Below are 16,166 nucleotides of genomic sequence, written 5' to 3'. Positions count from 1 at the left end.
GACGTATAAAACCCTCAGAGGCGAAGCCCCTGGCAAACCCAAGGGGCAGACTGCAGCCTGTTGTGCCCAGCCGCATATCTGCACGGCACGCTACTGTGTGGGAGGCCATGGGCAGGTGTCACACAGCGGCAAGCACTTGTCTATCTAAATGGACATCAACACAGAAAGATGCAGAAAGAGCACAGCCAAAGATTTTAAGACAGCATTTCTACCTCGGGCGACATGGAGCAGAGCTCGTAGGCCAGATGGTGGCTCTAGGTGACGCATGGACAGTTGTGAGTGTGAAGGACAGCACTGTGAACCTCTGAGACTTCATGGACACTGTGTGCTTAGCTGCACTAAATACACACGTGCACATACACATGCACACATGCACAAGCACGCCCATGCACACATGCACATACACACCCATGTACATTCTTCTTTTTTGACATTAAATCTTCAGCTTAATACAATTTACTCTTTGTATATTTTTAATATAAGCATACTACATAAAACATTTTTTGTGTCTTTATTCTAATTTTGCATTATTTTTAAAGTTTTGAAATTTTTCTCCGTTAAAAATGGAAGCCCCATTTCCCCTCTTTGCCCCTGAAACCTGTGGTGGGTGAGAGAGGTTACCCCCACCCCCATGAGCCACAACACTCGGGAAAATGGACCCTGCCCTGGCCTGGGCAACACAGTAGAGGGGGCCCTAAGGTATAGGTGCCTGAGAACTGGCCCCGCCCCTTGCTCAACTAGCCAGGACAGTGCGGGAGAGCTCACCCTGGTGGTGAAGACAGGATAGAGCTGGTGGGCTGACCCAGGCCCAGAATCAGGGGTATGTTTGACCTGCCCCATCTGTGATCTGCTGGAGCATATATAGAGGCGGTCCTGCAGACACAGGGCAGCAGCAGGGTAACCAAGAGGGGTCCTGTGAGGGCCCAGCATCAATAGTGTAGCAGAAACCAGAGGCCTCGAACCTCAACCAAAGACTCTGCAGGGAACACTTGCAAGTAAAAATATATGGATAAAAGGGTTCACTTCGGGTATAAGGGTTTACTGTGTGGAATTCTGTGTCACTCTATAGCTTCCAAGACAAGATTTTTTCTTTTTTCTGTGTTGTTTTGTTTTCTTTTCTTTTTTCTCTTAAATTTTATTCTAGTTTGTCCTGGGGGGAGATCGCAAGGACAGAGGGTGGACAGGAGATGAATGGGATCCCAGATGCGTGATGTAAAAGACATAAAGGATAAATAAAAAATAAATAAAATAAATAAATCAAAACATAAGCAAAAATGTTAGAATAAAATGAAATAAATATCTGATCGAATTAAAAAAATAAAGTAGGGCCCAAACACACCCTTTAGCCTTGTGCTCCCCAGGGTGAAGGTCATCAATGTCACTGTGTTACTCTGTTACATTTTTCCGGACCCCAGCAGTGGTGACATGGAGCTGTCCCCTCCTATGGTGACAGTGCCTTCCGGATCCCTCCGGCAGGTCTTGCTTCTGGCAGACTATATTCCCGCCGCGTTGCTCAGTCTGTCTGTGCACTTTTGTTCAACAGAGGTTTTCTTGCAAGCACACCATATCCCGTGAACAACTGTCCCCCTCTAATAGTAAAAGCCCATTAGTGTCTGTGCTTCTGATAAGCAACTCACTGTGGGGCTTATCTCCTGCAGTCCTTTCTCCCTGGTGCTGGGATCCTGGAGGTCTCCCCCCCCCCCCCCCGACTGAAACATAACTGTGGAGCATATAACCACAGCTGTGCCACAGCTGTGAGGAAAACAGGACTTCGATGCTAAGGAAAGCTGGGCTCTAACTAAATAGAAAGAGACGAGCTTGTTAGATGTAGGCTTTATTAAATAGAGCAAGGGTTTTCTAACCTCAGGAACTCAAGATAAGCTAATCACCTCAGTTAAGCAGAACTTGGACACAGTTTCCTAGGCTTGGAAAGGTGCTAGGGGGTGACACTGAACTCCTATATCCAGGGAATGCTCCGTTGGCTCATAGCATTTGGGTCTTCATGTTCACGTGCTCATTGTCAAATCAAAGGGCACAGTCACACTATTGAAAGCAGTGACCTCTGCCTGGCATCAAACTGTAAGAGTGATTTATCATTTGACTACTTGAATTCTTATTTTTTATGTATATAAGCGGGTGTATATGTTCACCATGTGCATATCTGATGCCCTCGGGGGGGGGTCAGAAGAGGGCGCCAAATTCCCTGGAACTAGAGTTGTAGATAGTTATGAGCCGTCATGTGGGTGCTGGGAACCCAACCAGGATCTTATGCAAGAGCCACAGGTGCTCTTAGCTGATGAGACATCTCTCCAGCACTCTCCAGATTTTCTTATTATTTTTTTCAAACAAAAGAAGATATACAGTTTTGTAAAGAACACAGGGAATTTACATTGTTGTGGCTTATAGTCATCCTTTAGCAAAAGACAGGGAATCAGCTGACTTAGATTTTTTTATAAGACAGTTGTGTCAGCAAGGGCTCCAGGTGGGGCCACCAGGATGATTTCACACACACACACACACACACACACACACACACACACACACACACGGTGGAGGGGGGATATTATACCTAAACCTAAACAAAGACACAACCACACACGTGTATGGATACGTACCTACAGGCACATACCCCTATGTGTTGATTATACCTATGCATATATACACACACATATATATAGTTATAAAGATGCACACAATTTTTATCAAGATATTTACTGCAGAATTGGCTTCATAGGCTATGGGCTAGATGAGTCTATCTCAAGTGCGCAGGGCAGGCCTCAGGGAGGACAGGATGAAACTGGTGGGCACAGCCTGGTCCCGGAGGCCACGGTTGGACCCTCTTCTACTCAGAGGCCTTGAAGTGATTGAATCCAGCCCACCCAGACTGCCTAGGGACAGCCCACCGAAAGCCACCTCCCTATCTGTGATGCGTCCTCGGAGAAGCAGCACCTCTCAGTGTCTGCTGGGCTCATGAAGACTGTGGCCAAGTTCATACATGAAACTGCCATCAGAGGTGTTCATGGGGACACATGTTTGACCCCCCCAAAAGAAGACTAATAATGGAAGCGGGGTTCAGAGAACTCAACTATAAGTATGGATCACTTCTATAGCTTTTGGGGTCGGGGGTGGAGAGGGGTTGAGTCAGGGTTTCTCTGTGTAGCCCTGTCTGCCCTGGAACTCACGCTGTAAATCAGGCTGGTCTTGAACTCACAGAGATCCACCTGTCTCTACCTCCCCAGTGCCAGGAGTGCAAGTGTGTGTCGTGCTACTGCTCCTGGTTAGAATACTTTTTCTTTGAGACAGGGTTCCTCTGTGTAGCCCTGGCTGTCCCGGAACTCACTGTGTAGATCAGGCTAGCCTCGAGGTGTGCACCACCACCGCCCAGCCCCTCATAATTCTTTTTCAAAAAATAAAGTCCTGTCAGGGGAGTTCCTGCAGAGTTCTGCAGCTGGCTTGATTCCAGAATATTAGCACCTAGCTTTGAGACTCGCCTTTTGCAACTGGTACCTTTCGAGTCCGGTACCTTCCATTTGGAGTATGTGAATCTTATCTGAGAGTTTCCTAGGGGTTGAAAACCCATTCAAAGATTTGGTTTCGTGTTGTGCTGACCCAACCATAATGTTATAACTGTAATTTTCCTACTGTTATAAATTATAATGTAAAATATCTGTGTTTCCCAATGGTCTTAGGTGACCCCTGTGAAAGGGTTGTTCGACCCCCCAAAGGTGTCATGACCCTCCTGTTGAGAACCACTGTTCTAGATAGTTCCTCAGTTAATATTGAACAGATTCGAGTTGTTAAGTGACTGACACAGATGTGCGGAAGGAAGGAATAGCCTTGTAATAGAAGCAAATTGGCAATGAGTTAATGTCACCACCAGCACGTTCGCACAGCGTTTTCTTCTCCTCTCCTTCCAGACACGGCACGGCCGCTTTTGTTTGTGTGTGTGTCCTCTTGGTTTTTTTTTTTTTTCTTTATGGTCCTTTTCTCTCTGTACCGGTGAATTCGATGTCTTTGTGTCAAGAGAGGCCTATTTATTCTGACAAACTGATCAACCTCCAGGGCGTTCCTGCTCCATGAAACTGATTTTATATCTCATTCACTGACTAATAAGATGTGACGCGCTCTTCCTGTCACGCCAAGAGATCAGACTAGCTTCCCCCTCCAAAGCGGAGGCTGGAGTCACAGCCAGCTTTCTGTGACTGAGCTGACTGAGCCACCACATTGCAGGGCCCTTCAGCTGGGATGGGGTGGGTGGGGCCAGCAGGAAGATCCATGCACTCACTCTAAAAGGAAACATCAGAGGCAACACCAACCCACTGCATCCAGGGTGCTAAATATAATAGCAGGGAGTGAAGCCTGGCGGTGCTGGAGGTCTGTGGGGACAGAGGCACAGCCTTTCCCACCAAGCTAAGCTTGTGAGTGAAGCTGACATCCCACCGCTCTGGAGGTCAGGCTTCCGTGAGAAGGGCAGAGTGAGCATCCTGGACCCCAAATGTAGCATGTTCAGATCTGAACCTCTGAGCACGGTTGTGCCACAAGAAGAAAGTTCCACAGCTGACCCCGTGTGATGGGACACAGTCAAACCACAGACATGGGACTGGAGAGATGGCTCAGTGCTTAAGAGCACTGACTGCTCTTCCGGAGGACCCGGGTTCAATTCCCAGCACCCACATGGCAGCTCCCAGCTGCCTGTAACTCTAGTAACACAGGATCTGACACCCTCTCCTGGCTTCCACAGGCACCAGGTGCATGCATATTATACAGATACACAGACAAGTAAAATACCCCAAATCATAAAATGTTAAAAATTAAAAAGAAACAGGCATATAAAAATGTTGTATATAATTTCCTTCTGGCTGTGTGGGTATAAGGCATATATTAAATAAATTTTGGGCACTGGAGAGATGGATCAGCAGGTAAGAGCACTGGCTGTTCTTCCAGAGGACCCAGGTTCAATTTCCAGCAACCACATGGCAGCTCACAACTGCCACAGATCTGACACACTCATACAGACATATATGCACGCAAAACACCAATGTACATAAAATACAAATAAATAATTTCTAAAAATAAATAAGTGAAAATAAATTTTATGTACTGTGTTCAATCCCCCCAAATATTTCACATTATATATACATATATATATATTATACATACATTTATATGTATGTGTGCATATATGTGATGTATGATTATATATCAGTATGTGTGTACTTGTATACATATATGTATACACATTAACAAGCATGGTTATGCATGTGTGTATATATGAAAACATTCTGAAATCTGAAATGGCAAATTTGAATTAAATCTGGTCTCGCACATCTCGTATTGGAAGGATGTTCGATGTGCAGTTGAGGATTCTGCCTGCATGGGGAAGGTCATATGTAGGCAGAGCGTGCTTGGTTGGTGTCTCTCATGAGTCCAAGAGGAACAGCTGATTTTTTTAAAACAAAGTTGGAGTTATCGGTACCGATTGATTTGCTTTAGCTTTTCCATTCAGATTCACCCTACCTTAATCAAAGCCACAACAAATGCCAGGCTGATTCCCTGGCACATGAGCTTGAGAGCTCCTAAGCCTCTGGGAGACTTCTGAGAGTTGCAGGCATTTGGTGGCTCTACTCTGGTATCTCAGGTGTCGGTTGGATGATGACTGGAGTTCAGTAAGTCGTAGTGTGCAGCCTTGGCCATTGCGAGCGATGGGGAAAACAAGATATGCCTTCTGGAGAGGCCCGGTTACTCCGGGCAGTAACAGGACTGACGCAGAGCCTTTGCACTGGGTCAGCTGTTACTTCCTGTCCCAGCTTCCTCTTTGGAAAGTGAGGCGGGGGGGGGGGGGCAGCAGAGTCCTTGGGTATCTTTGTCCCATGGTCACTGAGTGCTGGCAGCAGCACCATCACCCAGTGGAAGGATCTGCTGCAAGGGCTGGGGTGTGGCTCTGCGGTACCTTGCTTGCTCTGCTAACTAAGACCCTGGTGTTCATCCCTAGCTTCACCAACAACACGAGACCTGCGTTCGTTTCCCACACTTGTTTCCTAAGACTGCTGAAGCAAACTGCAGTCGTCTGGAAGCTGTAAACCATAGAACCCCTCCTCACAAGTGCTCCCCTTCATTGCCGTCTCCTCGGGTGGGCCGGGGACACCAGGAAGAAATGAAACGGGGCACATCATCCCCCCCCCCCGCTGCCCTGTTGAGGTGCACGCAGCACTGTCTGACAGGGGGCAGCCCCTGCACAATACAAGTTGGTTCCACTTGGCAAACAGTACTTTGCCATAGAGGCCGTGACGCAGGCCATAGAGATGAGAGTGGATGTGGAGTGCGCCCCAACCTTCCTGACGCGTGATGTTCTCTTGCAGTTTGTCTTCTGCCGGGACTGTAAGGAAGCTTACCACGAAGGTGAATGTGACTCGCTGTTCGAGGCCTCGGGCGCTACCCCTCAGGTAAGAGGGATTCCTGCCTCCAGTGAAGCAAGACCCGGCACTCTGGGAGGCAGCAGCCCCACCAGAGGCCACAGGAGGTTAGTTTCACCGTGAAAGTCCAAGCCCAGACAGTCTTGGAGCTGAGCCACTGGCTTCCCCATTTAGCCTTCTCTCACACGGGCATTGAGTAGCTTTCCCATTGGCCATTCCGGGTATGTCTCTGATACCTGATAACTTTCCTCCCTGGGGAGTGTGGACTAGGGGTAAGGTACATCCGAGGAGACAGGGATAAAACAATCTAGCAGTATCTAAGCCAGAAAAATCACCACGGCCCCTCCTTTTGTTTTATTATTCTATATCTTTGTTGTAGGTGTGTCCAACCTGTGACCCTTAGCTGCCTTTACAACATAGCTATGACTGTAGCTCAAAACTTACTAAGACCATTGGGAGGGTTTTGGGGGGGGGGTTGATATTGACGTTTTTGTTTTTTACAGTTGGGGGGATGACTGGGTTAAGCATTTCTTAAAACATGAGAGTATGTAGATGACATCTGTTACAATTTTAAGAAGTTGAACACACCTGAAAATTGCCTCTGCGTGTGTCATACACAGATGTCCCTTGCCTTATGATGGGTGATATCACAAATAAGCCCGTCATAAGTCACAAATATTACCAAGTCAGAATTCTTTGAAAGCCTCTAACCTACATGACGTCCCAGCTCAGCCACACAGCACACAGTAGGGTCTTGATTGCTAGCCCTGCCTGATGATCACAGGGCCAGGTAGAAGTTGGTACCACTGCCCAGCATCACCACTGAGAATGGGACAATGCAGCTACTCAGGGAAGAGGCCAGGTCCAGAGCCCAAGTCGAGTTTCTACTGAGCGTGCATAGCTTCGGCAGTGTCTTAAGGAATCACAGCCTAAGCACCGTGAATCCGAGGCCATCTGGATCCAAGTGCTATGCCAGGCAAGGAAATGGCAGCAGCCTCACCAGGCTCACAAACGATGACCCATTGTGTCTCCATCCTAACCAAGTAATGTCCTGAGCCCCAGTCACTAGTAAGCCACAGAAGGTCTGGAGAAATGTAAACGTCTTTCCTTTTATCTATTAATGATGAGCCTTCACATTAAGACAAAAGAGTCAAGAACTTAAGCACAGTTGATGAATTTGCCCATTGGTTTTCTCTCCATACCGTCGCTGGCAAGGGTTTAAGCACCAAATCTGTGCAAACAAAGGCTCCATTTCATTGATAAGAACCTAGTAAACAGACATGGAAATTTCAGAACATTTCAATTTTGTAGTCGAAAACGGTAAAGAACCCGATGATCTCAAGTCAGCGCAAAGAGAAGTGTATCCCTGTAAGGTATTGTGCAGCTGTGTTTATCCAATATTAGCATAACTAAACAAATATAATGAGTGTGCCTGGGTCTCCTCACACGATCCTCCATTGTTGACCACCAGCATGTCAGGAGGCTTAGGAGTGAACTGCTATTTCCACGGCCAAGGAGGCAGCCGTGCCTCCTGTCCATCTCTTCAGCTCAGGGACACTCGAGTTCAAGCTCACTGGGCCCTGAGAGCAGGAATAGTAATAGCTCTGGGACCCCTGCCTTGAGAACGTTGTAGCAGAAGGCAATGAAGCAAGAGACTCTGGGAAATGGGGGTAATCGAGCAATTTACATCCATTAGTACCCCAGTCATGAGCCAAAGCTTCCAAGATGTGAGATTCTATCTGAAGATAATGGGCAGCCTTACTTATCCTTGGGCTGCCCAGGTACCTGACTTTTCCTGGAATCCCACCCATCCTTCAAGAGCGAGCAACCAAACTTGGTGTTTAAGAATTTTTTTTAAGTCATCATAACATTAAAAATATAAGCCAATAAAAATGTAGAAAAGAGCATTCAAGATGACCTTAAGCTCACATGATCCATACCCAGGGAGCTGTATCCGTCGTAACATCAGTGTGTGTCACGCTGAACATCTGTATAGGTCAGGAAGCCTGCTGGGCTAAGCCGGCTGGCAAAAGGTGAGTGAGTATGCTTCCCTTCAGAGGACTGAGGGAGAGTCCCAGGAGGGATGTAAAGGAAAATCAGCAATTACTGTCAGCATACCTGCTGGCCAAAGCCTGGAAAATATGTTGTTTTGCATAACACTTGCCTGGAAGCCATGCTCAGCGGTGCTAAGCATATCAAGAGGAAGCGCTGGACTCTCGACAGTGGTCTGAAGTCCATTGCCAAAGAGAGGGTCTGCGGGCAAAGGTACAAGCATCTCTCCTGCTGCTCTCCTGTATCCATTCCTGTATCCCCAGACCCAATACAGAACCCGTGCATACACACTGGACAGATATATGTTGAGTGCTGGTAGCATCATAAAGAAAAGGCATTACTTCACTCAATAAATGCATGCTAAACACCGAGCTCTGTGAATAAAGGGCAAGACCCCTGCAGTTACTGAACTCATTAGATAGTGAAAGATTGTACAGTCAACATAAAGATTTCGGTGAGTTATAGCTAACACATGTCAGCCTTGATTCTAGAGCATTCCTCTAGAGCTGCCTACTTCTAAACATGCCCCTCTGTCTATCCCCGATCATAGAGCCCACCCTCCTATTTGAAAGCAAAGCAACCTACCGGACAACTTAAGGAAAACATGCCTGCTGTCCACTGTGGTGGTTTAAATGAACGTGACACCCATAGGTGCACATCTTTACATGCTTAGCCCCCAGCTGATGAGCTGTTTGGGAAGGATTAGGGGGTGTGTCCTGGTGGAAGGAGGTGTGTCACTAGGGGGGGCTTTGAGGTTTCAAAAGCCCGTGTCAGGCCTAGTGTCTCTGTCTCTCTGCCTGCTGCCTGCCTACCTCCACGCTCTCCGCTGTGATGATAATGAACTAAGCCTCTGAGACTGTCAGCAAGTCCCTGGTGACATGCTTTCTTTTTTAAGAGCTGCCTTTCATGTCAATAGAACAGTAAACAGAAACATCACTGTCGCCAGAGACAGAACTTGGAATCTTTGCTGCTGTCACATTTCCTTGAGTCTTGAATTCAGTCAGGGTCCCACAAAAAGACCAATCAGACAGAACTGAGTCAGTAGTGGTGGGGGCCACAGTCACCCCAGGACAGAGGAGGTAGATACCCATGAACTGTGAGCTAGAGCCGTGGATGGAGGAGGGGTCTTGGGACAGGCATAGTCATGGAGAACCCAGCATTGGGCCTAAAGCAAGGAGGAGACAATGTGTTTCTCATTGGCCACCCACAACTGAGTTGTTGGGATCTTAAGGACCGAGTCCATGGGCGTCAGCCTCCCAGGGAAGAAGAGAGAAATGCATGCAGACTTGCCAGTGCATTCTTGATGGTCAACTCATCAGACCTCCATAGTTACTCTTGGTCATGGAAAGGATGAACCAGACAAGCTGTCTCATCAGACTGCAGTGGGCAGACCCCTCTGGAAGCAAAAGGAAGAGGGGTCTGTTTCAACAGAGCTAGCCGACTTGTTTCCTGTTGCCTGCATTCAGTAGGAGAGTAGCCTTGGCAGCTTCACTGACCTGCAGCCCTGAAAGGGAAGACACTCTCCACACCGAAGAATCCATGTCCCCCACCCCCCGACACCCCACCCCGCCAGCTGCAACTGGCCTTCAGACTCATCCTTGTCCAAATGCTGCTAACGCTCACAAAACCCTCACTGGGTCTCTTCATCTTCCGTTCACTCGAAGCATCTTTTCCTGTGAGTCACTTAGAGCCCCTCTCTGTGCTCTCCCCTTATAGCTGATTGCTTTGTTTCTGCGTTCCCCAGAAAAGGGGGAGCCCCTTTCTCCTGGGGCCCAGCCAGCTTTCGCTATCAGTTAGACAGCCTTCCCCAAAACTTAGTGCATTTTTTTTTGGTTAGTGCAAACTCAAAGCTTTTGATTAGCAGACTCAAAACCTGGCTTTAAATTGGCTTTAAAATATTGAGCAAGCGGGGCTGGAGAGATGGCTCAGAGGTTAAGAGCACTGACTGCTCTTCCAGAGGTCCTGAGTTCAATTCCCAGCAACCACATGGTGGCTCACAACCATCTGTAACGAGATCTGGTGCCCTCTTGTGACGTGTACATGGAGGCAAGGTGTTGTATTCATAATAAATAAATAAATCTTTTTAAAAAAATCCTGAGCAAGCTTTAAGTTGAAACAGCTTCTGCAGCAGCAGGTCAATCCCGCACAGCCAACTCGAGTCCAGCCCCGTCCGCTCTTGTCTGGTGCTTGTTTCCCAGATGCTCTGCTCCCCTCCACACACTTCCTCCGAACTAAACACTTGCTCTTACAAGCCATGAAAACTAATCCAGTCTCCCAGTGGCCGATGGTATTCTCACTGTCTAATGGCGAGACAAACTGTGACTTCCTAACATGGTCTAGAGCCACAAAGAAAATTGACCTCAGTGGAGCTGGTTAAACATAGTCATTTGGGAATGATACCTTCCCTCTCTTCCTGCCTCTCTCCCTCTCTCTCTCTCTCTCTCTCTCTCTCTCTCTCTCTCTCTCTCTCTCTCTCTCTCTCTCTCTCTCTCTCTGTCTGTCTCTCACTCTCTCTCTCTCCCACAATACCCAACAGGAATGTTTTCATCCCTGACTGCTGAACTCCTATTTAATCCTCAAAGCCCCAGTCTCATGTCCCCTCCTCCTCTACAATGCTACAATGCCCTCCGCTCAGCCCGGTGCCTCCTCTAAGCCTCTGGACAGCCGTGCACATCCATGCTGCACACCCGTCCCAGGGAAATGCTCTTCCCGCAACACCTTTACACCCAGGGGCCAGCACCTAGCAAATCCCCTCTAGAAATTTGCAGAGTGACTGCCAGCTCCCTCCGTCTCCATTCCTCCCTCGACCCCCGGATGTTGCAAAAGCACCAGAGAAGAACTGGCCGCGTCCTGGCTGGTTCTTGTCTCAGTCACCTTTTCAGTCGCTGGAGGAAGGTGGATCACCCTAGCGAACACAGCTCACTCCACCCGCCTTCTGAGTCACAGGAATAAAGCCAGCGTTTGTCCAGGAGGAAAACAGTTCCCTGCTCTTGGAATGTACGTGTCTACAAATCGCTTGCAAATGCCCCTCCTTGCTCTGTGCACCGCCACGACTTCCTGTGATGGACCCTTATCAACAGTCGGGGAGGGCACCCAGGGGTGTAAGGCTGCCAGGCTACGATTGGCCAAGCCTTGGGGGGCTAATGACTGCTTCCTCCCAGTGAAGTGTCACCTCTCACTTGTTCTTTGTGGTCACTCTGCGCGGAAAGAAGGATGATAAGGACGCTACTTACCGCCTGGAGAAACACTCCTCCAGGAATGGTAAACGCAGATGCGAGCAGGGAACAGGAATTGCTTTGAAGCAATATTAACTCAACTCCGAGACCTCACAAGATTTTGGCGATACAATATTTCCTTTTTCTTCAGCTTTCCCCACAAGAACAAACTTAACAACGAAAGTCAAAGCATTAGCCTACAGGCACAGTACGCACAGTCCCAAGTGGCATCTGTGACTCACCCCAGCGGGGGTAGTCTTTCCAATGGGGCAACTTCTGCACAGCCACACTGTGCGAGCAACATATGCAGAAGCATGGGCCTTTGTTAACCAGCTTTCTGGCACTACAACGAAATGCCAGAGACAAGTAAGTTATAAAAAGAAAAGGTTACTTGAACTCACAGCTTTCAAAGTTTCTGTTCTCAATTTGAGCGGCTCTGGTAGATGAGCCACCTGGATGCCAAAGGTTCCCTTCCCATTTAATACCCGCTATACAACCGCAGGCCCTTCCTCCTCTGGCTGCTCCATTATCCTGTCTAGAATGGTGATGTCATGCATATTGGTTGATCAGCTAATGGATCGTCAAGTGACCAGATGACTGCTAAAGTTGGAAGTTTGCTGGCATGCTTAGTGTGTTCTCAAATGGAGATGCCCCCCAAGCCCTACACACACATGTGCTTGTCGTGGAAAGTAAGAGTTCTGTATCTATGGGGCCAAGCTGCACAGTAGGACACATGCTCCCAAGTGGATCACTCACATCCGGGACACATGACAAGTCAGGTCATTCCTGCTTCTGCCCCTTGATTCCTGAACCAAGCTGCTATTCATTGAAGACACGGCCCCACATGGCGGGTGTTGATTTACAGCATAAGCCTCACTCAGAGGACAGCACGTCGTTTTACAGCATGGCTGTAGCTGCGGGTTGAAAGCTACTCCGTCACTCTTACCAGTCCACAGTTCCCCGTGGTCTTTTCCCCCATGGTGACACATCCTTTGTTTCCAGAGGATGTCTTTGGTCCCAGGCAGTGTTGTTCGGGATTCTGTCAGGCTTCGGGTGGCAGAGCTGCCTAAAGCCATGTTGTCAATAAAAGCAAACCCACACCCAGAGTAGGAGTAACTTCCTGTCAAGATGGGATGCCTTCCTCTTCGAGGACATTATTGTGTGGTCTGCCTGTTTGGGGCTACTCACAGCTCAGCCTGACGCTGCTGCCCAGTCCTCAGTTGCACCAGGCCTACCCTCAGCCTTCAGGACTCTGTCTCTACCAATTATGGCTCTGTCCAGAAGGAGTGAATTCAACTTCACCCCTATGTCAAAGTTTGCATCCTATGTCTACACTAGGTTCCAGTTGTCACCAGGACGGACAATGCCCAGGGGCACTTCTGATACCTGGAAGCGTCTTGGGCGCTTCCTGAAACCCTCAGTAAGTAAGGCGGCAGGAGTGGGCAATGGGTATTGGTTTCTGGCTCCAGGATAACTCCTGTGGCCTAGGGCCATTTTGCTCCAGAATAAATCTTTTCACACAGGCTAAGTGCTGGTGGTGCCTTCAGCATTTATGGGTTAAACTTGGAAACCGAACTGCAGGTGGTTGCCACAGAAGGCTCCAAGGACCCTCAGAACTGGGAGAGCCCCAACACAGTGCTCAGCAGGAACCAGGACTCTTGCGTGCTAGGCAAACACTCTGCCACTGAGTTTACCCCAGCCCCAGGCTCATGAAAGCTGCCTTTGCCTTGTAGTGAGGGGACTAGAGGCAGGCTTTCCACTGAGACACACACACACACACACACACACACACACACACACACACACACACACACGAGTGTGGCTTGGTCAAGGCAGTGCTCTGTGACTGGGGACAGTCCTGGATTGTATCTCAGCCCAGACCGTCAGCATCCAGTACTCCCGGAAACTGAGAAACGCAGGACCTCGGTCCTAAGGTGAGATGAGGCTACTCGTGTGGGGTGACAGCTTGTGAATACAGCAAGGAAAGCAGAGCCTCGGCGGGCCTGAGGGGGAACCCACAAATTGGGAAGAAGGAACTAGGAGACAGTCTAGGAGCACGTGGTTAGGAGGGTATTCAACTCTCACTTCAGCAGAAGAGGAGAACGCAGAAGCAGGTTTGGGCAGGGGGAGCAACAATTTCCGTGTGGACTTCTCCACCCAGGTGTTCAGGTAGATGCACAGAGCCTCTTGGAGGACAGAGCTGTCCAGGACCCAATAACCAAGGTGCAGGATTGCCTGTCTCCAAAGGACTGTCCTCTGCCGTGGTCTGTTCCCACCCCCACTGTGTCCCCCCAGTCAAGAGACTGTGCAAGACTTCTCCTATCCTCAAGATTTGCAGGGTGTATTCACTGAGTCACTTGTTGCTTAAATAAAGCAGCCTTATTGATGTCGCTCCTCCTCCTGGGTCCACTCTAGACACGGCCTAAGCAATGGGCAGACACAGCCGGAATGGTGGCGATAGATCTCCATTAAAGCCAGCGTGTCCCCCTGGATCGTCCCTCCATCTCGTCTATGGGAGCTAAATAAATGCCGAGGACACCACCCGGCTCTCAGCGGTGCATTTACAGAGCACTTAGCCCGCCTGAAAAGGTTTGCTGGGAGCAGAAATGGCCCTAGGCTGGCCATCAAAGGAAGCCGTTTGATTTTTTTTTCATTTCCAGGCAAGTCACTCAAATACTCACAGCCCTTTTTCCTCTCCGCCACATGGGGCCAGTGAGATCTACTGAACTATAAATAATGAAACGGGAAGGCATATGAAGTATTTTACAAGTCATAGAGTACCGCGAGATGATAAAACGGAGGGGCCTGGGTTGTTTAAGTCGAGATGCTAAAAATGTCAGGCACCACAGAGGGGAAGCAAAGGATGAGGTCGAAGGGCAAACTGAAGCGTGTTGTACTCCTTTCCTTTATAAATTACCTCGTCCGGCTGTCCTGTCACAGCAGGAGAGGACAGGTCATAAATAACCCAGTCTCCTAAATTGTAGTAGGAAGAACTACTGTAACAGAATAATGGAGACTGTGATTTATGAAGAACGAGGTTTAATTGTGTTTGTTTGGTTGGTTTTTCAGGACAGGGCTTCTCTGTATAACCCTTGGCTATTCTAGAACTCACTTTGTAGATCGGGCTGGACTTGAACACCTTCCCCAGTGCTGGAATTAAAGGCATGCGCTTTCTTTTGGCTCATGGTTCTAGAAGTCTAAGCGCCCACCATCATCCATTCGGCTTCCATCGAGGGCCTCGTGGCAGTTCAGCTCCAGGCAGGGAGTGGAGGGCAAGCAGGCCAATGAAGAGAGGGAGGAGGAGCTGTCCCGCTTTTGTGACAGCCACAGCCTGTTCCCGGGAACCAATCTAGTCTAGAAAGATTTTAATCTAGTCTAGAAAGATTTTAATCTGCTTCCCAATATCTCTGCACTGGCAGCAGGTTCCACACTGGCCTCACATCTACCCTGGGAGGCAGATCCTTCTGGAACTCTCTCCCTGTCCCTGTCCCTGTCCCTGTCCCACTCCCTCTCCCCATCCTCATCCCTCTCCCCCCTTCCCCTCCCCCTCTCCCCTCTCTCTCCTCCTTCCCTCTCTCCCTCCCTTTCTCTCTCCCTCTCCCTCTCTCTCCCTCTCTCTCCCTGTCCCTGTCCCCCTACCCATCCCTCCCATTCTCCCTCCCCCTGCCCATCCCCCTATCCCTTTTCCTCTCTCTCCCCTCCCTCTCTCTCCCTCATTTTCCTCCCCACTCCCCTCCAAGAATCCCCCTGCCCTTGAGAAGTCGCTCCTCTTCTCTTCTGGCATTCTTAACCAGCCAGCTGGTGCCCTTCTTCTGTGTCCTAGATGGCAGCCAGGGGGTAGGCGAGGAAAGGCTTGTCCAGTGCTGCTCCCTGGCGGCCTTTGTAATCTGGCTTCCAGAGTAGCAGAGCCGCTGACACCTACGAGTCCCAGCAGGTGGCGCCCTCTATCGCCGCAGCTCTTCGCTGTGCGTAGGTACAAGGACCCTTAACCCTACAGTGACACGCACGGCCTCTGACGGCAGCTCGTGTCCCGCATTCCCAGCCTGACTCTCAGGACTCAGCCCCCAACAGGCACGGTTACTTACTAGAGTCCTTGGGCCTGCGCATCTAGCTCCGTGGCCCTGGAGGGCGGGCAGCTCTCTGGAAACCTTCTATTGACCAAAGCCTGCAACTCCTCGTCTCTGTACAGCCCTCCGTTCTCTCTCCCCTCCCCTCCCCTCCCACCTTCTCCGGGCCCCTTCCCGGGCTGCTCTCGTCAACTCCACAGCGCCCCTGGCTGCCTTGTCCTCTGTCTGCCGCGCCTGCTGCTGCTTAGCCTCTGCTGCTCCTTCTCTTCTGTTACCGGCGTCCCAGCTGCCGCCTTCAGGGCCGCTGTGACTCTGCCGTCTCCCTCTTGGCTCACCCTCGAGGCTGTGGAGGCTGCTTGGCCCCTCCTCAGCTCCAGGCTCCGCAGCGGCGTCTTCCTCTGTGTCACCAGTTCAGGCCA

At 49.5% G+C, this 16,166-nt stretch overlaps 1 protein-coding gene across 4 annotated transcripts in view; it reads left to right on the top strand.

Moving 5' to 3' along the window:
• Prkn (parkin RBR E3 ubiquitin protein ligase) overlaps positions 1-16,166 on the top strand; it is a 1,082,502-nt gene that overhangs the window by 1,042,340 nt on the left and 23,996 nt on the right. For all 4 annotated transcript variants that reach the window (XM_040758175.1, XM_040758173.1, XM_040758174.1 and 1 more), the window contains one exon: positions 6,360-6,443. In XM_040758175.1, the coding sequence (XP_040614109.1) occupies positions 6,360-6,443 (84 nt within the window). The remainder of the gene's footprint in view (positions 1-6,359; positions 6,444-16,166) is intronic.

Source organism: Mesocricetus auratus, unplaced genomic scaffold, assembly GCF_017639785.1.
Source record: "Mesocricetus auratus isolate SY011 unplaced genomic scaffold, BCM_Maur_2.0 Super-Scaffold_100018, whole genome shotgun sequence".
NCBI classification, from domain to species: Eukaryota; Metazoa; Chordata; class Mammalia; order Rodentia; family Cricetidae; genus Mesocricetus; species Mesocricetus auratus.
The sequence above is the reverse complement of the archived record's forward strand: the minus strand, read 5'-3'. Positions and strand labels throughout refer to the sequence as shown.